Source organism: Polypterus senegalus, chromosome 15 (assembly GCF_016835505.1).
Source record: "Polypterus senegalus isolate Bchr_013 chromosome 15, ASM1683550v1, whole genome shotgun sequence".
In the NCBI taxonomy this organism is placed as follows: domain Eukaryota; kingdom Metazoa; phylum Chordata; class Cladistia; order Polypteriformes; family Polypteridae; genus Polypterus; species Polypterus senegalus.
The window spans coordinates 63,034,950-63,058,046 of NC_053168.1; the positions used below are offsets into that span (position 1 = coordinate 63,034,950).

A 23,097-nucleotide genomic window follows, 5' to 3' on the forward strand; every position below is an offset into this window, starting at 1 on the left:
CAGTAGACAAGAGAAAATTCCACTACAAAGATTTACCTGAAACAGCTTATAAATTAAAAGGTTGATGTCATTTTGATAATGTACAGTATAGTTTTTGTACAATATACTAATTGTTTTCTATACGTTAGCTATAACCAACATTTAGTTTGATTAAGCCTTCGAAAATTACAGTCTTGTATGAAAGAGAAACCGTATGGGACATTTTTTTTCTAGAAAGACATATTGCTTGTTGTCTTACTAACATTCAGAGTGACTTCAAAATTAATTTCAGATATCTTAAAATTAAGTTGTTTTTTCAGAGATCTGAAACATTTTAACATATCTCAAAATAATTTGCCAGTATTTTAAGATATCTGAAATAAATTCCTATCAGTAGAGTAGATCAATGATTAGCATAGCTACTTCAAGGATTCAGAGCCCTTGGTTCATATCTATTGCCAAGCCGCTGTCTGCGAGGAGTTTTCAAGTTCTTTGCATGTCTGAATAACATTTTCTCTAGGTGCTCTTGTATTCGTCAGAGATGAGAAAAACTAGTTAGGTTTGAGCAAAATTTCAAAACTAGCCTCTGTGTGAGCATGAGTAGGCTCTGGGATAGACTGGTTTCTGCATTTAGCCCACTACTTCAAGGATAGACTCAGTCCTGCTGCTCTGCATTGCATTAAATGGATTTAAAAATCTTATACTCTGAAATGCACTTCAAGCTATCTCAAATAAATTTTTAGAAATAATAAAACAGCACTGTATTTTAAGACCTCTCAGATACATTTTAAATTATATTTCAAAATCAACTTACTGTACAATCGCCTGTTTCATGACTGTGTTATATCTCATATTGTATTTCAGATACCACAAAATTATTAGTAAGATCATTTGATATCTCTATATACATTACATGTATTTTTAATGGCATTTTAAATATATCAAAATTATATTTTGAAATCTTGAAATAAATTCCTGTATTTTTAGATATGTCAAAATTTATGCCATTTACCTTAAAATCAAATATGGGAAAACCAGATACACATTTTCACATATCTCAAATGGTGGAGAAACTCCTTTAAAGATATCAAGAAAATACCTTGCAACACCTAAAAATGCATATTAGAAATCTGAAGTGTTAGTCAATGTGCAGATATCTAAAATACAGTTTGATCTCTTGATTACAATTTGTAGTATGATTGTCATAAAGTCAATAACAGACTGCTATAACGTATCTGTAATCCATTTGCAACTATCTTAATAGCTTTCCATGCAATTCAAGATATTTGAAATGCACTTCATGGATCTTAAAGATGACATGAAGTCCTGCTGAAAATAGTGGAGAATATATTTTATAAATAACTGAAAATACAGAGGAAGGGACTTCCAGATATCTTCAGATGCATTTGAAATGTATTTCAGATAATCACAAAGTGACCAAGATGTAATTTTAAGTACTGCTTCTGACATATCTGAAACTCCATTTAATTTATTTAGAAATAGACATATCATCAGATATGCACAATGTACTTAAAAATATCTTAAAATGCATTTCTAAATGTTAATTTTGCTTGACAAAGTGCTGCAGAAACTTTGAAGGGAGTCAGGATACTTGCCTAATGTTCATCTGTTTACCTTCATGATGAATATTATGCTTTGTTTTGATTGCATCAACTAAGATGTTTCCTGTATTTATTTTGATACATCAGTATGGATAAACATAGAATTTTACATGCTATAAAAGAAGCAGCATTGAAAATCATTTTGATGAAAGAAACAAAGATGGTTGGACTTAAATATCTTCAGAAATAGGAACTGCCACTGAAATTGCTGTAAATCCATACTGACAACTAAAAGTTGAACAGATTTTTGTACTTAGTTTTTCTTTTATCATCTCTAATATGTATCCCGATATTCCTATTTTTCATTCCTAACAATCATTTTAAGTAGTACTGTTGATATTGCACATGCACATCTTGTGAGACTTCATATTTTTTATTATGACTGCTGAAATTATGTTTTGATCACTATATATATATATATATTGTCAGGGATTCCAGGGGCAATGACCCGGCCGTGACGCCGTGAGGGACCAGATGTGGGTCTGCGCCCACCCTGGATCACGTGGGGGCCACCTTCCTGGTTGCTCTAGGGGACATGGGTTGAGGGCATGGAAGCCCCACCCTGTAGGGGCCCGTGGTCACTGCCAGGAGGCGCCTCAATGCCTTGGGGACCTGTTACCTCAGCACTTCCGCCACACCAGGAAGTGTTGTTGGGAAGAATTAAGAGGACACCCGGGGAGCTGCCGGGAGAGCAGCTGACACTTCCGCCACACGTTGGCGTGGCCAACGGGGCGTGTCAGAAGCACCTGGAGCTCACCCGGGGAGTGTATAAAAGGGGCATTTGTGGCCAGGACTGTGTGTTTGGGGTATTGTGCACGAACTGGGTCTGAGTGACCATTTATAATTGTTGTAAATAGTTGTAAATAAACGTGTGGTGGTTGAAAACCAACATGTCCGCCTGTCTGTGTCCGGGTCGGCTCCACAATATATATATATATATATATATATATATATATATTAGGCAAGTTGTGTGCTATGTCCAAAAGTTAATAAACCTGAAACCTGAATGTTTCACAACGGAAATGTGAGTGTGAACATCATCAGGGGAATACAGGCAACACACACTAAAGGAAAATGAAAATTTTCCCATCTCATATATATATATATATATATATATATATATATATATATATATATATATACATATATATATATATATATACACGTGTGTGTGTGTGTGTGTATCTGACATGCATATGTGAAACTAGAAGAAAGCTAAATATTTTAATTACAGGCTTTTACTGTAAAATATAAAATTGTATTAAATTGTGTTTTGATTATTTTCTTTAATTAAAGAGATCAAAAGTTCTCAACAAAATAAGGTTTAGGATTATTTTGAATAAAAGTACATTACATCAAGAGAACAGCCTTGCACGTCACCTTACATTTGATCTGTTTTCTTTCATTGTTTCTCAATTATACAATGATTTGAAGATCTATTTAAGTTAAATTACAGCAACTTGATAGAAAATTGTGAAGCAATATGTTATCAGCTGCAAGGTCTGCATTTTACATAAACCTTAAGAATTAATATTGTTAAAATAAACATCCTGAAAATAAAGTATTGCTCTGTGGGAAGTTTACACAATTATGCACTGCTGATTTAGAGAAGTTGAACTCACTGCAGGCATCTGGTCAGAGGTGAGAAGAAAGGAGAAATCCTTGTCTAACGTACTTACCTTTTTTCCTTTTTAACCATCCTTTAAAATTAAGCAGAACTAGCAATAAAGAATCCTTTTTTATATGCATGCAAAAATAAATAATTGCATAATTTTCAGAAAGAAATTAACTTTCACAAAACATACTTTTTCCCCACCTCTTGATCTACTGTAAAGAATTATTCTCCCCTTCGGGACAAATAAAGTATATTCATCTATCTGCCTACAAACAGGATATACAGTAATACTAAATAATGTTAAAGTAATAGCACTACATATCTACTAGATGACAGCAACAGATCAATAGTTTGCCTCACTGAAATTGCTCAGAAGGAATGTAACTTTATTTAGAATACTGTTGTCTGAATCTGCTGAAACTTAAGCACTGGCTTTTCATTTTAACATAGCTAGTAAAACAGTATATTAACATTAACAAATATCATATGATGCACATATACAAACAACATTTACTATTAGTTCTTAAAAATAAACTGTAGCCAGTGTGCAGCCTACCCAGAATCAACAAACAAGCAGCCACTCAAATGTATCCTTGAATAAGCAGCTAATACTGTCCCAGAACATGGGATCTCCAATAATTTCAAGTGAAATCACTTACTTTATATTCACACACACACTAAGAAGTGAGTGAGGCATAAAACTACCTAAACTCCAATTGTACCACTGGCTTGTGAACATACATACTATAAAATTATGAAGACTATTAGAAAAACACATAGGTTTACACTGTTGGCAGGAAATCTTCTTTTGCTCAAATAGAAAAATCCTAATCCATCTACTGTAACACAATGAACAAAGTATGTCCTTTTTTACTTAAAATTAAAAAAAAGAAATCTACTTAACTTTAACAGGAATAGTCTAAAAGCTCTCAACTTAGAATGCTAATCTATTTTTTACTGGCAAAAAATCTTTGAAAAGCAGTAACAACGATAATAAAGATCTGATATAAATAAGTAATAATTGTAAAAATAAATAAATAAATAAAATATTACAAGCAAACCTAAAACAGTGTTCTCCTCAAAGAAACCCCATTCACATCACAACTGGAAAGAAGTGTTGAAATAAACAGAGAGAAAACTAATATCATAATAAAAAAAAAAGAAAGAGAAACACATATGAGATGGAAATGTTAAACAGATCTTCAGTACCGTGTTAGCCATTATGGATGTAATGAGAAGTCAAGCAAAATGACACCTTTTATTTGCTAACTAAAAGATTGCAAATGGATTTAACTGTGGGTGTGTTAATTCATACTAATAAATGCACTGTAAGGTAGATAACCACTCGTATGTTAAGAGTTAAATAGTTCTAGAGATTCCTAACTATTAGCCAAAAGAACTCAAATCCTAATAATGTTAGGTGAAACAGAAAAATGGCAGGGTACTGCAAGCATAAATAGTAGTGAAATAAATCAATGAGGGAGGATGGAAGACAATGCTACAATAATAAAAAATAAAAATCTACGGTATGGTTTCCTTTTTTTTCATGTCAGCAGATGTCTCAAAACCAAACATTTCACCTGATGAAAGCTTATAAAACTATACTGGTCAACAAACAAGCTAAATTTCTGTTGAAAATTATATATATATATATATATATATATATATATATATATATATATAAAATCTTCATTTGGATCTTGATCTTTGTTTGTCCGCGAATGAATTAGAAGAAGCAGCACTAGATGGCAGTAGAGAGACAGCTTGTTATAATAAGTTTATTATAATAGTAAGAATTGTGTCACTGTATCTGTTTTATATCTTTTTAATGTATTTTCATTCTTTTTCTGTGTACTATACCAAGAAAAGCTGAGCCAGATTTAGCACAGAGTGTCAGCAGTCAGAATTGATGGGCCAAGCAAAGCATAAAGACAGACAGTGACAGCTGTTGTCAGCCCTAAAAAGACTAAGTGTCATTTGACCTGCCTGTTGATGCCCAGCACAAGTTTGTCTGCCTTGTTGGGTAATTGTAATGGGGATTTGGTCGTGTGGACACAAAATAAAAGAAGCTGGAACCTTGCCAACCTTTGAGAACCTGAGTGAGTGGAAGCAATAGACTCAAAACCCACCTCCGTTGTGACAAAAAAAAGCAGTTTCTACACCAATCCCGAAAGAAAAAGAAACTAACAAGAACTCTTCGGTGAAAAGAATGAAACTAGCTGGTCTTCCTTGTCTGTATAGCAATGTAAGCCGCATTAAACAAGCTAAGTATATTCTGTCTTTTCTGTGACTTTGTCGCCGCCTATCGCTGAAAAGAGGGATATCGCCGTTATTATTTATAATTATTTATAGAAAAGGTTTATTAAAATGCTGCAATATAAAAGAGCATATTTCCAAGGAGCTAACACTCTCATCGGAAACATAATTGGCGCTGCGAGCAGGATTTTAGCGATATTTAATAACCAAAATTAATATTCAAAAATCATAATTTTATGATTAATAATATTTTTAAAACATATGCTTTGGATAATGCCGGAAGAGGTGGTCTCAGCCTTCCTGGGTGGTTGTGCGCACTGTCATGGACACCCGTGGCTGAGTTATTTAATAATTATGCAGCCCCAATTGCATGGCCTAAGTTAGAGGGAGAAGTGACTCCTTCAAATGCCCAACAGGCAGTATTGGCACTCAGGCTAGAGCACAGGGGAAAAAAGGAACAACAAGCAGCCGGTGAAATCGGCTGGCTTTTATTAACTGCAGTACATGAGTTGGATCATAAACTGCAGAATATGATTATAGAGTGTGGGGAACTCAAACAAGAAATAGAAAACTTACAAGATAAGCAACTGATTACTCGAGAATGCATGGAAAATGCGACGTCTCGGGCGAACGAGTGAGAAGCTAAATGTACTACGCTAGCTGTCCATTTAGTGCATGCTAAGCGCCGTAAACAAGGCAAAACACACACCGTTTCCTCTTTTAAAATACGAGCTATAATGCAAGGCGATTGGAACCCAGAAACATGGGATGTCAGCATACATAACTCAGATAGTGATGACGATATCTGGGAAGCCGACGATGAGGACGGAGAGGCGCTAACGTATAATACTGACGCGTGTAGAATTATAGATGCGAGACCAGTCGTGCAAAATAAAGCCAAGGGGCACCCCGGTGAACAGCACAGAGTAACACGAACCATACGCAATTTTGCACAAGCAGAGTTTCTGGAAATCGGTAAACAATATAGACAGAAACCAGGCGAGAACTTGATGCAGTGGATTTTATGTATGTGGGATGAAGGGGGTGATAGTTGTCAATTGACAGATACAGAGATCAAACATTTAGGCTCTATCACCACGAATCCGAAATTAAGAAATGTATTACGAGGGGGACAGAATCAAGCGATTGTATCAATATAGGAATGGGTTGTAAATGCCGTGAAACACGCATATCCAGACGCGAGAGACACAGAAGACATTGATAGATCTTGGCGTACAGCTTCTGAAGCAATTCAGCAGCTGCGAGAAATGGGTGTGTAGGCAGCTATTTATAAAGCTGCACCAGGAGTTGCGTTTGCTGGCCCTGATAATGAAGCTTTCACTGCCGGAATGCGAAACCGTTTAATAAAAAATGTACCGCATCATTTAAAAGGGGCTCTATTATCTATGCTTGCCGGAGTTAATCAGCACACAGTATGGAATGTGGCCGCATTATTGGGTCAGTTAGATGAATTGGGAGCAACGGTATCGGCTGGGCAGAGACCAGTTAGAGCCATAGCAGGATTTCTTTCTTTCTTTCTATTCTTTGTATTTACAATACAAAGAATAAGCCGTACGAAGATGGTGCGTGATCTGATACAAGCAGGAATAAATAAAATGGATATCGATGGCAAACCAACAGGGGAAATTTTGAGAGATGGCAAGCTCTGAGAAAGTCCAAAAAAGACGAGGGCAGAATCCCTCCAACTGCACCGCCTAGTGAGGATGAAACAAAACACTCCGAACACAAACCGAAATGCTTTTTTAACTTTCCGAACAAGTGGTGCACACCTCGACTAACATATTGAGGAGAGGGCAGGTCTCCTGTAGGCGGGGAGGTACGGCTCATTAATGCAGGAGACCGACGCCCGTACGTCCCGCTAACCATTTACTAGGGTAAAGGAAAATAAAACCACATCAGGTTATGGCACTTATGGATACTGGGGCAGAAGTCACTTTAATTCACGGGAATCCACATAACTTTTCAGGACCAATTGTAAATGTAAATGGATACGGAGACTCAGATATCTAGGCGAAACTAATCACAGTACACTTAGCAATAGGAAAGTCACCCTCTTTTAAAGCTAAGGTGCTTATTTCAGAATTGCCTGAATATATTCTGGGGATAGATATTCTTACAGGAAAGTCATTCCAAACAGAATGGGGAACATTTTCTTTTGGGATTCGTAATGTCATGTGTAGAATAGTAAAGGCAATAGTAAGAGGAAAGGCAAAATGGACCCCTTTAGAAATTCCAGTCCCTGACACACCTGTAAATTTAAAACAGTATCGTTTGCCAGGAGGTTTGCAAGAAATAGGAGAAACAGTGGAAGAGTTATTGCGGGTAGGAATTATTCGACCTGCAGTTAGCCCTTTCAATTCTCCTGTGTGGCCAGTCAGAAAACCGGATGGTTCATGGAGAATGACAATCGATTACAGAGGTCTAAATGCTAAAGCACCGCAATTGACTGCTGCAGTTCCTGATATTGTGACCATCATAGAAGACATCATGGCTAATGCAGGAGAGTGGCATGCTGTTATTGACCTGGCTAATGCTTTTTTCTCTATTCCAATTGCAACCCAAAGTCAAGATCAGTTTGCATTTACATGGAAGGACAGACAGTACACCTTTCAAGTACTGCCACAGGGATACCTACACAGCCCTACGTTGTGCCATGGACTTGTAGCAAGAGATCTGGCTACCTGCTCAACTTTAGAAAAGGTACGATGTTTCTATTATGTGGATGATATAATGTTAAATGGGAATGAAGCAGCAGTAACGAATGCATTGCTAGATTTAATATCCCACATGGAGAGCAGAGGATGGGCTATCAATAAAGACAAAATCCAAGGACCCGCCAGAGAAGTTAAATTTCTGGGCATGATGTGGTTTGGACCAGAAAAACAAGTGCCCCAAAAAGTAATTGACTCTTTGTATAAATTAAAGGCACCAACTAACAAAAAAGAAGCTCAATCCTTTGTGGGTTTAATGGGCTTTTGGAGAGCATTTGTGCCACATTTGGGACTAATTTTAAGACCTATACATGATGTTGTCAAGAAAAAGGCACAGTGGACAGAAAAACAACAAGTTGCTTTTGAGGCAGCTAAAGAAGCTTTAGTCCAACACCAAGGACTGGGACCTTTAAAAGCTAATTTGCCTTTTGAACTGGAAGCCACAGAACAGAATAATATTGCGACGTGGATCTTATGGCAGAAGAATGGGTGCAAACGGATCCCCATCGGCTTTTGGAGCCGACAGCTAACAGGCTCACAGACCAAACATACACCACTTGAAAAGCAGCTTCTTACAGCATACTGGGCTCTTTTGCACACTGAGAGACAGACAGGTCCTGCTCCGGTAAAGCTACGTACTAACTTGCCCATTGCTGGGTGGGTTAAAGATAATGGCCTGGGAGCGAGAGCAGGCGCTGCCCATCAAACTTTATGCAAGTGGAAATGGTATTTGCAAGCAAGAGCACACTTTGAAGGCAAAGACACAAGTGCCTTACAAGGGGCTATGGCCGGAGCTGTGATTTATGAGGATCCAGATGACATACCACCTGTTCTGCCCGTAGTGGAGTCGCCTTTAAAGAAGCACCAGCCTACAATCATTTGACACCAGCGCAACAGGAGAACAGCTGGTTCACAGACAGATCAGCGACTGTGGAAGGAGGAAAAAGGTTTTGGAGAGCAGTGGCTTATCAACCTCACACTGAGACCATCCTGAAGCAACAGGGGGAAGGTAAATCAAGCCAATGCCGAAGTAAATGTAATCGAGCCTTCCTTAATATCATTAGCAAGTTGGGCTCATGAAACTTCCGGACACATGGGAGTAGAAAAAACATATTTGTGAAGACTTATCCAAGTGTCTGAAATGCAACCTCTCCTTCAGTCTGCTTGTTGGGCGACCTAGACTGTGTCACCACGGAGATTAATACAATCCATATGGCTTATATCGCCTTATGCATTGCTAAGAAGACTGTTCTCATGAACTGGAAAAATAAAAACAATCTTAATATCAACCAATATAGAGACCGTTTGTTGGACTATATTAGTCTTGATACAGCTTCTGCCACAACATTAGATCAATCTCTCTGGGCTCCTTTGATCGGTTCCATTGCTTAGTGGGGGTGGGGATCGCAGCTCTGTCCCACTTTGGTCTTTGTTGTTGATGTGGGGAGTACATACGGGCCTGGGGCATCTGGGGGCTCACGGGGGGCAGGTTTCTTGGGGGTGTCAGCGCTGGGGCTGTGGTCCTGGCCTGGACGGGGCATAGGGGGCTCTTGGATGGTGCGTCTCTGGTAGCTGCATGCTTCGCTACTGGCGGAGCCTGTGCTGGTGGGACGTGGGCTGCCAGCCTGGTAGCCGTGCCGCGCCCGGGAGGCTCCGGGCGGGCCTGGGGTTCTGGGGCTGCTCCGCCTCTGGGATGGGGTTCTGGCTGGGTCTGGGGGGCTTGGGTCCTGTGGGGTGTGTCGCCGGGGTTGTGGGTCAGTGAATATACTTGGGCCCGGCCCTGACGCGGGGGCTCTCAGCGCATCGGCGGAACTGGGGGCCTCGTTAGCTGGCGGGGAAGTTGTTGCCATCTGTCTGCAGGTGGTCCCAGCTTATGAGGTGCCCACTCTGCAGGCGGGGGGAGCCAACAGAGGTGGAGGATGGACTCGGCCTGGGTTTCTATTGTCATATGTAGTTTGGGAGTTGACTGAATGTTGGGATGGGCATAGTTTTTGCATGGTGGTGGGGGCCGGAGGGCTGCGCCGTTCTCCGGGTCGCCTGGTGGTACCGCTGGCGTGGGCCCTGGTCTCGTTGGGCCTGGGCCCCCTGCCCTGGATGGTTTCTGGGAGCGGGGGTGCCTATGGGGGTCAACAGGGGAGCTGGCACCGGGGTGGGGGTGGCTTCCCCCCCATTCTTCCTTTCCTTCCCATCCCTTAATGCTCCCCTTCTCCCGCTCCATCACACCAACACTCATGTAGGGCCTGGAGGTGCAGGTGAGTTGCTGGGGTGCAGGGAAGGTATTCCTCCTTTGTCCCCTAGTGACAACCTGTATCTCTATTTTAATTCACAACTTAGACATTCCCATTACCTACCCTTTCATGACACATACATATAGGGCCTTGGGGGTGGACACACTGAATGGTGTCAAGAGGGCGGTCTGTTCATTCAGCCTTACCTCTGGCCAGTGTCTACTTCTCAATTTTAAATCACACATAGACAGTGAGGGTTCTCGGGAGGAGAGGTGTTCAGAGCCATATCCTCCTCCTGTTTTAAAAGCACTTCAGAACAACACTCACCATCATCATATTAGAGCGGGAGAGGCGGGGCCCCGCTCTTTCTGTTCGCCGGCTGGGGCTGGGGGCTGAGAGGAGGAGCTGGCCGTCGAGTCAGGTTCTGGGCTGGTGGACCTCCGGACTACTGCGGGAGCTGGGGCGGACCTCCTGGTCTACACCCCAGAGGTAAAATATACATGGGGAGTGGAAGTGTGTGTACAGTGTTCATTTTTGTATGTCTCCATGTTGGATGAGTGTGTGAGCGATTGTATACGTGCACATGAAGGTGGGAACGTATGCTTGTGTATACGTGTGCCTGTATGTCTATGTCTTTGTGTCAGGTCAGATCTTAGACTCCACCTCACTCAAAACATCGCCAGCTCCTTCAGGGGAGGGGGCCTTACTCTCCCATAACCCCCACTCCCGGCCGGTGGATGATCCCCCCCACCGCTGTTGTGTTGGCGGTTCTCGATGTCTTGGGCTGGATACTCAGGTGGGTGCTGGCTCACTCCCGGCGATTGCTTGGGGACCTGGACCTCACAGCTGTGTCAGGCCCCTGCTGGTGGGCGGGGGCTCTTGGATCCCGGGGCACAGGGCCCGGTCCTCCTGGTGCGGCCGACTGCCGACGGGGCCCGCGGGCTCGCCACCATGGCCCCCCAGGGCTTTGGCACAGTGGCTGCTGGGATGACCTTCCTCCGGGCTCTCCTCTGCTCTTTCTGAGTGGGGCTGCAGTCATCCCTGCGTGGATCCACCTAGGACTCCTGTGTCCGGGAGTTTCTCTGGATGTCTGGGGCATGGGTCTCCTACATATCTGCTTCGGTCCTGGGGAGGGGCTGCTGTTCCCCACACACACTATTACACTATTAGACATTTACATGGAAGAACCTTATGAATACAAGTGCGCTCACATATACGGGTGTGCACACAGGTGAACACGTGTGTATAATCAGGTAATCACAGACACACACTGTCTTGCCTAGTGGCTCCCTCTAATCCTATCCTGTAATATTAGTACTATGTGCTGTTCAATAACATTTAATATTTATTAATCACTGTGATTGATACAGATGTTGGTTGCTGTGTTTTTGCCTGTTTTTTTTTTTTTCTCCTCTCAACAGGTATTGAAGCAGATTGTCGGTGTTTTGTTTTGTCTCCCCCTCTCTCTCTATCCTCCTTTTTATCTTTTCTTCCATTGTCCACCATCTGACTCTTTCCCCACTTTGTTCCTTTTTCTTTTGTTTTTGTTTTCCCCCGGTCCTGTCTGTGACTATAACAAACCTATTTAAAAGAAAAATAAATATATATATATATTTAAAAAAAAAAGCCATGAATGATGACAGCACAACTACACATACATTACATATGCATGTGTCATCTGTGTTACTGACAGGCTGGTAAAAAAAAAAAAAAAAAAAGAAAAAACATATCAATGGTGTCATCAGCGATGTATACCAGTCACTATTGATATTGTTAAACAAATAGTAAATAATTGCTCCACATGTACAGAAGTAAAACAATGGCCTCTACAGAAGAAGGCAACTGGTAAACTGAAGAGAGGAATGGGACCAGGACAAATTTGGCAGGTGGATTACATTGAGCCACTGCCACGAGAAAATAAACTATTATATGCCTTAAATGCAGTAGATACTTATTCTGGACTGTTATAAGCTTATCCGTCAACAAGAGCTGACCAGAAAGCTACACTTAATGGACTGAGCCATTTAATCCAAGCATATGGAGTGCCTGAAGAAATCCAAAGTGATCAAGGAAGCCATTTTGCTGGAAGAGACGTACAAGAGTGGGCTCAAGGAGCTGGCATTCAATGGACTCTGCATATCCCTTATCACCCACAGGCTGCAGGACTTATTGAGAGAATAAATGGCCTGTTGAAAGAACAAGTTAAAAAACTAACTGGCCACAATCATCTGAAAGGCTGGACTAAAGTTTTAAAGCAAGCCTTATTTAATCTCAATAATCGTCCGTTGGCTGGGTCCACACCTTTTATGAGACATCAAAATGTCGGTGGAGAGCCACCTGTGTGTGCCCTCCGCCTGACAACAATTAGTCCACTGGCAAACAATGAATTAACTCCCACAGGGTTATTGGTTAGGGCATCTAAATCACTTACAATCAAGTTAAACTCCTCAGAAAGACTCAGCTTGGGAATAACAGGTCAGTGGCCAAAGGAATGGGAGGTTAGAATAAATGTTGAAATGCTTGTAACAGATGCATGCTTAACAGATACATTAGAGATCTGTTTAAATGAATGGTATTTAGTATTAGAAAATCAAGGCAGTAAAGACATACACATAGCTGAAGGACAGACCATATGTAAATTGCACATAGAAAAAGTCACACCTGTTTTAGTCAGTATTGAACAGCTTAAAGGAGAAATTGGAGGGAAGGTATGGGTTTTAACTCCAGGGCAAAAGCCGAGGGCAGGAGAAATAATAGCTGCAGGACCAGGAGACACTAGAATGGTTCTTTTAACGGGCTCTCAGTCGCCCCTCTGCTTTCCTTACACAGATTATCCTCACGTGTGGAATAATCGGGATAGATGGTTTATGGACCGGATGGAGTCGATGCACCCCCATAACAAAGTCTTTTGAGCTGCTGATATGCCAGAAACGGAAAAGTATGTGACCTTGAACTTCACCCTTACCAGAAACTGTACCTGGCAGTTACGAGACAAGACATCTACGGCTCCATTTTCCATGAAACTGGAATATCCTGACTTGTTACCTTTACCTGTGATGACTTATGAAGACACTGCAATAACTGTGACTGTGCATAATAACGTATCTGTCTGGTTGGCTATGATGAACTGTAAACCTGATTCTAATGGACTATCATGTTGGACAATTGAAGGGGGGCAACAACTGACTGCAATATCAACACCCGAAAATGATGTAATATTATGTGTGTTTAAACAGGAAGCAACAACGAATGTAAAAGTACCAGTAATGTTATGGGAAATTCATAAGACTAGGAGAGGGAATGGTTACCCATTTGATGCAACATTGCTTAGACAAATGAAAGGTTGTAAAAAAGCTAGGATAGCACATAAAATAATTACTGTAGCACTCAACATTAATGTTAGTGGGTTTGATATAAAACGCCACGAGTTTCCAAGAGGAGAACATATAGTACCACGCAGTACAGGTGCAACATATAATTGTAGAAATATACAATCCTTATGGCCTCCTCATAAGGTAGAAATAAAACGAAGGCCAAAACGAGACATGTGGGGAGCTATAGGAACTGGTTTAGGAGTAGGAGGTTTAGGGTTAGGATCTCTTAATACTGCTGATATAGCAGCAATATATCACAAAATATCATCTATTGGTGTGAAACAAGCCAATAGTTTGCAAACTTTGGCTCATTGGGGGCCAGAGTTGGCAGACAGGCATATACAGGAGTTGCTATTATGGAAGACTCACCATGGGTGGTTAAATGAGTCCTTATGGACTGGTTTACAAAGCCAATGGGCCATAGATGAAGAATCAGCTTGCTATTTAAAACAGATTATTGCTATACAGCAGTATTTAAATTTTAAGACAGATTGGGGATTCAAAAACCCCCAACATTGGAGAAAAGTACTAAAATTACCATCAGACTAGTGGTTGCAGCCTAAATCCTTCATGTGTGAGGAATTGATATGCCAAGCTGTATTTCAGGTAGCAACCACTGCTGAAGAGGACAATGTTTGGTGTCCGTTTCATGTCTCACCTGTTTTACTAGGAGGAACATGGTGGGCACCCATAGTAGATAGACAATGGATAGATCCATATAATAATACTGTTGAACCTGCCTTTTGTTATAACTGGCAAGAAGGGTTCGCATGTCAAAGGGTGGGTACATTGCCACACCCCTGTTTGCATCCTTTAGCTGGAGACTGTTATTGGCGCCAAACAGCAGTAAACTCCACTGAAGTGTTTCAAACTGATACCACTACTGCATGTGCAGTGACAATAAATAACATCACTTGGAGTGATGGTATCCACTAAGGGCCCAGGGGTATCCTGTCGCACCAATGTGAGTAATATACGAGATGACTATTATGGAAGAACCTACATGTTAACTACATGGGAGGATATACATTGGGAAGCAGAAACTAACCCATTCCTGAATTTACAATTTGCCTATGAAATAGAACTACCGAAATATAAAGCGGTTTTAGAGAATGCTAAACAATATGAACATATTTTTAATGTAACGTTACAAAAAGCAAGGGACCTACTAGTAAGATTGAAAACTGATGAAACAAAAGTAATTACCTCTGCAGAAGAAATTAAAGAGATCTCTACACATCACTGGTGGGATTTTTTCACTAAGTGGTCACCATTGAGTAACACTATTTTAAATGTACTTGTTCATCCAATTGTACTGTTAATTATTATTATTATTATCATTTTTACCATTACAAATATGTGACTGTGAACGGACAGAAGCAGAAATGCTCCTACACCACCACATAATTACGATTCGGACAGTGATTCCGAGTAGGCCGTTCCTATCGAATCAATGTCCAAGGGTTTTCTTTTGTAATTTTGTTTCCCTTATAAAAAATCATAATGCTGTGCGAAGGGCCCAGTTCACGACTGGCAGCCGCTTAAACAGGGAGCCCTTCACAGACAACTTTAACACGCAACGAAGTTGGTCGCACATGGCTATATATATATATATATATATATATATATATATATATATATATATATATATATATATATATATATATATATATATATATATATATATATATATATATATATATATATATATATATATATATATATATATATACACACACACACACATTATACATATCAAATAGATGTCTTTCAACTGTATCCCTAAAATAATCATTTAGCTTAAAAAAAAAAAGAACATGGGGATCACATCACATTAAACATTATTAAGGAGTGTCAAAGGACAAGAAATCATATATATGAGCCTTGGAACTTTACCATCTTTACATGAGACTCAAGACTGAAAACTGAATACTTGACAGTTAAATCAGACTTATCCCAAGAATTCTTGGTTTACATGCAAACAAAACAAAGATATTAAATTAATTTCCTTTCATACAAAACATGAATAATGGTCAAATCTTTTGTTGCAAACACAATTATGAAAATAAAAAAAATTATTGCACTCTCCTACAAGTACAGAAAATGAATATTCAGATTTACCTAATAAGTACTCAACAAAATAAAGTATAAATATAAACTGACTCAATTTGGTTTATTATTACAAAGTGTACTTCCAATTAAGACTTTTTCTTTTAAATTCATCCATTTTCTGAGTTCACTTTTCTCTATTGTACAGTAAGTGCATCTCCATTAAGATTTCTCTCACTGGAGAAGTCATTTTTTTATTTAAAGACTGCATGAGTGTTTATGTTCATTTCATTTTGGTACCTTCACTTTTTCTACATTTTTTAACCAAGGTGTACGAGTTCTCCTTCAAGCATGCTACATATTTTGTTCTCTTCACTACTTATTTGGTTTAACCTCATCATGCCCTTTATCATAAACAATTTATATTACATTATGATATATGATTCTGAATGGCTTCATAATTTTTTAAATTTTACATTATTATCAAACCAAAATATTGTCAATTACATACCCCTCATTTTTGTTAAAAAAACTGTGTTTAAAGTCAATAAAACATTATTCTTTGCATAGAATGACAGCTTTGTTATTTCTTCTACCTATAGCAGAAAAAACACAATTCATTTGCGAACTAGTGGACTTTATCAATTAATCATACATTTTAACAGTGCTCGTTAACATTTTAATATCCTAGTTAAAGATGTCCACATCCTTCCTTTGTTATGCACCGTAGTGTTATCAGTAAATATAACACTTTTCTTATTTTTGATAAACTACTATCACTCAGCCCAAGTGTAATATACTGAGATTATAGATAAAGCAACGCAACAAGGAAATAACGACTAACACATTTCTAAATATTTGTATCTTTTCAAGTTCATTACATTGCTTTAATTTACACATGCATACATCTTTTCATATATTAAGATATAACGTAGCAGGGCATCCAACAAATGCAACAAAAGGAAGTGAGGTTTATTCTAGACACATGTTTCTCAAACTGTGCCCTGAACTAAAGTGTAAAAATCATTCGTAAAATTAATTCATAGATTAAAGTAATCAGTGTTTTTTAAAAGAGGAGGAAAAATCTACAACATATTTAAACAGATTGTGAAAACAGTTCCATCTGTTGCCTTTGGCTAATAAACGCACAGCAGATGGAATGGTTATCACTTTAAGTGCTAACTGCTAATATGCTGCCAATTGGCTGCTAAATTTACTACCATTACCTTTTTCCTGTACCAGCACAGCCAAACAACATTAATTCGGCACTAAACTGACACATGTTTATCTGACCTGATTTATCAATAGCAAAACATACTGTAAGTAAAGAATAAAGTAGATCATAAAATGAATCATAATTATCATTCAAATTAAACATGCAATTTATAAAATGTGCATATTTCTCAATAAATTATGTTTCTTATAAATTTGTAGGTAATTAACAAACAGTACTGAAAAAAACAATGAACAATTGAAATAATAAATGTATGAGGATGCCATTCTTTTAAAATAAACTTTACACTAGCATTTACAAAAACATATACTTACATAAAAGACATGGGGTCTATTTAAACACTGGCTTTTTCAGATACTGTGCTTAGTTTTTTTGTACTCAATTAGAATCACACGTTTTTAGGATCCACAGTAAAATAAACAGTAAATGACAAAACCATGTTAACATTCAATTTATTATTTTCAGAAATGACTTGTAGAAATTGATATTGTACTTAAATAAATTAGTAATAGTTTAATTTTCTAACTCACAAAACAATAACGCTACAGTATACAATCCCATTCAAGATCTAAAATGTATTGAATATTAAAAGTCAGCCAAATGTAAGAGAACACTGTGTTCTGAATACTTGTCTTTAATGCTGTCTATGCCACACATTTCAGGACTGGGGAAGGAAATGGTATGGGAGGCAATAGAGGAAGATATGTGTTCTATTAAATAATCTTGTGCTATGAGGAATGTGATGCATTGCACCAAACTGCTGCAAGATATCAGACACTTCTTTTGCAATTGCCACCTAAATGTTTTACTGTTGATACGATTATAAAGAGATACACAGATTTCATTACCATGCTTTTTAGGTTGTAAACGCAATGCTCTATGTAGGTACTGTATTCATGTAACACAACTGCAATGCATATCATGAATGACACTGTTGCTATAATGAGCACCCCTTCTGGAGCCAAGCAGTTGTTTTAATTAATTTGTAGTTTTCCAGAAAACCCTTCATCTCTGTGTACAGATGCCAAAAAAAAATGTTTTTGAAACTGCTGACAGCACCTGGACATGATAGACAGATTGATTGATTCACAAATCACAGGAACAGATCTTTCTCAAGAGGACCAAACTGTCAGAAAATACATTTACTGTGTCATTTTTATAGGACTGGGACATGCAGCCTCAGTTTAAAGATTGGAACATAGACACTACTTAGTTTTTGAAAAAATTAACAACCTAGAAGTTCACATACATTTTCTTAATATGAATGTTTAAACAATGGGTTTACTTGCAAGAAGTAGTAGTACATTTGTTTGTGTGTTATTAGTTTAAGTAGATTGTGTTAGTTAGTTAGTTGAATATTTGATCACAATTGTATGAGTACTTAATGAAGATCTAAAGAAAATTCCAATGGTTTCATGATCGTACACTATAAGTAAACTACCCAGAACAACCATCCAGAACAAGTGTGCTCTCATTCTACCTTTTTCTAGAAATCAGATGAAAGTGTTATTTGTAAATTGTTATTAGAAGTAGGAATAACTGACCAATACTTTAACACTGCTCTAGTAACACTGCCTTCTATGCGACTTTTCACAGTAGTTCTTAATTTCAAGGTCACAATCCTTAAGAGGAGCACCGGGCTGTCATAAGGGTGGAGAAAAGCATTTAAGAAATAAAGTAGGTTATTTAATATTTTTTTTCTGTAAACAAGCATCCCCATTTTGGGCTGATGTCAAGCTGATAAAACCAGTGTTATAGATTAATAGCCACTTCAACTTGTCTAAAGCATATGGCGGAGATAAAAAATATTTGTTTCATACATTATTATGTATTTTTCACTGTAAAAGACACAGAGTTTAAAGTGTTGCAGGAATACAGATTTGTACACAATATATTTCTCTGCTGACTTTTCCTTCAATCATTCATGTTACATCACACCTTTTTATGGTAAATACATATGCATAAATCTTCATTACTTTTTAATAATTCATTTTCCGAACATTCTTATTCCAGTAATGGTTTAAGTGTGACTGGTCCAGGCAGCATCAACAAATTCATACTGAACTGGAAGCCATTCCATCTCTGGAAAACATTACATTTTGAAAGGTCAATTTAAGCAAAATTTCCACTAGTTCTAGTGACCAAGTTGAACCAGGGAATGTTTTAGAGCTCTTTATTTTAATAGAAGAACAACTAGAACCAGACAGTCTGTAAGGTTCTGGTTATCAGAAATTCCTGCTAATTGTAGAAAAATGACTTAGAATAGCCAATCAACCTAATTTACACACCTAAGTCACCTGTATTATCCCAGCTGCACTTAATAGAGTCAAAGGACTAAACCTGGATGTGACACAATGTTCAGATCATCTCAAACTGGTTTCTTGAACATGACAATGAGGTCATTGCAGTCAGAACTCAACTCAACAGAGCACCTTTGGGATGTGGTGGAACAGAAAGTTTGCATAATGGAGGACAACTGCGTAATATTATCATGTCAATATAGACTAAAATCCATGAGGAATGTTTCCAGCATCTTGTTGAATCTATGCCACAAAGAACTATGGCAGTCCTGAAGGCAAAAGGGGGTCCAACTCAGTACTAGTAAGGTGCTCCTAATAAAGTGGCCAGTGAGTGTCTATGCTTTCATTTAAAAAATGTCACAACTCCCTTAAAATGTTTGACAACAAATCATTAAAGATTATTTCCTTGAAAGGTGACACAAATCATTTTAAAGAAAACTTTACCAGATTGAATATTACTGATGAGTGAATTATTTTTTGTGACATGTGGCAAATAAGCCTCATGACGTTTAGCTGTTGCCAAAAAATTCCCATGCTGGATCTTTTGGCTATTTGTGGGACACTAAGATTTACATAACAAAGCAGATAACATAATATTACTTTTCCAAATTCCTCCAGTTTTGAGCCTCCTGTACTTGAAAGCAAAAAAACTTTAATCGTAAAAAATATTTTCCTTTAAAAATGATGGTATGAAAATGTCCAGTGAAACTTGGGTATTTTCTGTTTATCAGCTCAGGACTAGGAAATACAAATTTATTAAAAATTTCTCAAACTAAAAGTTGTACTTTCCGTTACTATGCATATATTACACATATCAGACCTGCAACCTCTGGATACTGAAAATTTAATTTTTCCCAAGGACTGTAGGCTTCTTCTTACCATTGCAAAAATCCTATAGGAGTACATTAACTTTTCTAACAAACATTCACATGCATTAATAGTCACACATATGCCAAACGCATGAGAACACACTCACAAACATACATTCTCTTACCAAAAACATAATGAGAATGAAAAAAAGCTGATGTATGGTACAAACTTGACAAGATATTCCAGTCAATTTCTCACTGTATACTATGTAACCTTTTGTAAAAAAGGGACGTCTTACAGTTCATGCATATATACTTCTTCTTTGATATTTTCTTTCTTTAGTGCTTTTTGAAATGCATCTCACATTAAGTATTCTTTAAAATATGTTCCATTCTCTACAGTATACTTCTGAAGTTTTTAAAATTGTCCCAAAAGATAGAAAACATTATAAAATACTTTTTCTAGAATTTTTATCTCTCTGTCTTGATCTCCTTCATGAAGAAGCAAAACAGAACAATCTCAAAGGATCTGGGAATGGCAGAGGATGATAAGTAAAAACAATAATGATAAATAATAGCACTGTGTGACATTGACTTATCTGTCTTCTTTCTCTGTTTAAAACATAACACTCTATGCATAAAAATAAAAAAATAAAAAAAACCCACTTTACTGAAATATATAAATGCCTGTTCAAAGAGGGAAAAGGACACAAAATTAATCACAAAGAAACAAATAAATGAATAACACAGCATCCACACAAGTACATTTTTGCTGCCGATAGAGATCTTAGTTGTAACACAACATGAATATACAACATAAGCAAAAGCAAAAACATTAGACATATATCTTTAAAGAGCAAATTATCTCTGCTTGATACCATTATCCAACAGCATGCAAAATTTTAAATAACAGTTACACAACTTTTAAAATTATGCATTACTGGTAATCTTGGTAAATACATTACAAACAGAGCAATTCAATTAGAGAATAACTAACTTTCACATTACAGTTATATGTAATCTGCAATTAACCACACAACACATTCTGATTGAAATAATCAACATGTGTTGTCTACCCATGTAAAAATTTTTAACAAGTAGTTTTTTCTACATTCTTTGCTCTAAACCTAACACTATTCAATTGGATTTAAACTACAAAACTGAATTCAACATTAGTTTTTCACTTTGACCTACCTAAATGAGATTCTTACAATAAAAACTGCCAAGACTAGTGATACGAATACAGTATTCATTTTAGCTCACTTTAATCACTTTATAATTATTCCCCACCATAAAAAAAATCCAGGATTTCCCCAATTGTATACTATATACTAATTAAATGTTATCTAACAAATGTATCATAGGGTACAATGCTGAATTCACTACTTACTGTATTTCTTATTATAATCTTCTTTGGGTCTTGAGTCACTTCCTGTGGAACAAATTTTATTGGCTCTTTAATCTGCCGCCTTGATCGTTTGGTCCCATCTGGCAAGGTTTCCATAGCAATGTCTGCTTCCATGTCACTACTACCTGCCTGATCACACTCTGAACATTGCCTACAAAGAATGATAAATGAATTGACAGAAAATTAATAGATTCAGCTTTAACATGATCCTAACAATAAAGGTAAAGACGTAATTACTAAAAACATTTAAATTACCTTCAATATGGTTAAAAGCTAAATCAATAAACTGTAACGAATTTCTTTCTTTTTTTTTTTTGCTTTAATAAAAATATAAGCATGTCACTTCCATTTTATGAACTTACTTTGACTGTTTTTATGTTGAGGGGAACCAATGCCTAACCCTCACAACAGCAATTAAGCATTCGTACATGAGACAGTAGTCCATTTGTGGGCCCATTAACAACCCAATCATGCCCACTAAAATTGGGTAATTTATATTAATTAAGTAACATACCAATGAAATAATGTACAATGAGTGTCTTTGGGATATAGGAGAAAAACCACTGAATCTTGAGAAAATTAAAGAAATGCAAACTTATTACAGAAAATAATGATGAAGAGTCACAGATTCACGACAGCAGAAGTACAAAAAAAATGTTGCAACAAAACTGGAAACAAAAACTTGGTGAAATTTGTGCTCTTAATTATAATCTAATTTTTACATCCCACATTTGAAAAAAATGTCTGTTAGGTTAAATGGCAACTCTGAATTGATCCTGTGGGTGTGAGTGCATGTGTGTGCGAAGACTGGTATTATATTCAAGGTGGCTCCTGCCCAATGGTGTAGATGATGTTGTCTTTGAACTGTATTATAAAAAGTGCTGATTTTTCTACTTTACTAAAAGTCCTGTTTTGTTGCAGTTTCTTTACAGTCAAAATTCAAATCTGCCTTTGTATGATTTTGAATGCGCATAAATCTGAACTGGATTTTTTAGGATGGGCCATAAAGTGTATTAAGGTTAAAACCAAGGCTATTGACTATTACTGTAGTTAAATATTAAAATCATAAGAACAAGTATTTGTTTTCATCAATGTAAAGATTTTAATGCATACAGAACTGCATTTTATTTAAATATATTTTTATTGAGTTACATTATATACTGTATTGGGTACCAAAAATGGTATTGAATTTCAGTATTGTATCAAGTTTAAAATTTTGGCATCTTGACAACCCTACTCACAGTGTTTAGTGGGATCTGAATTCACAGTCTCAGGGTTCAAAGTCCAAAGCCTCATCCATTACAACACACCACCAGTCCTACATTGTACAAATAGAACCAGTTTATTTGCTCTTCTGATCATTATCTACACCTTTTCACTTGAACGGAAAAAGACAGTGTTTACACTATTTTAATGTTAAATTACACATTTTAAGGGTGTTTTTAACACTTGACAGTCCATTGTAAAAAAGGAAAATCTGTTGTCTTTACA

At 37.5% G+C, this 23,097-nt stretch overlaps 1 protein-coding gene across 2 annotated transcripts in view; it reads right to left on the reverse strand.

Annotated features, from left to right (window-relative positions):
• The window catches only part of phf14 (PHD finger protein 14), a 249,319-nt gene that overhangs the window by 111,744 nt on the left and 114,478 nt on the right, over nt 1-23,097 (reverse strand). For both annotated transcript variants that reach the window (XM_039736617.1, XM_039736616.1), the window contains one exon: nt 21,589-21,757. In XM_039736617.1, the coding sequence (XP_039592551.1) occupies nt 21,589-21,757 (169 nt within the window). The remainder of the gene's footprint in view (nt 1-21,588; nt 21,758-23,097) is intronic.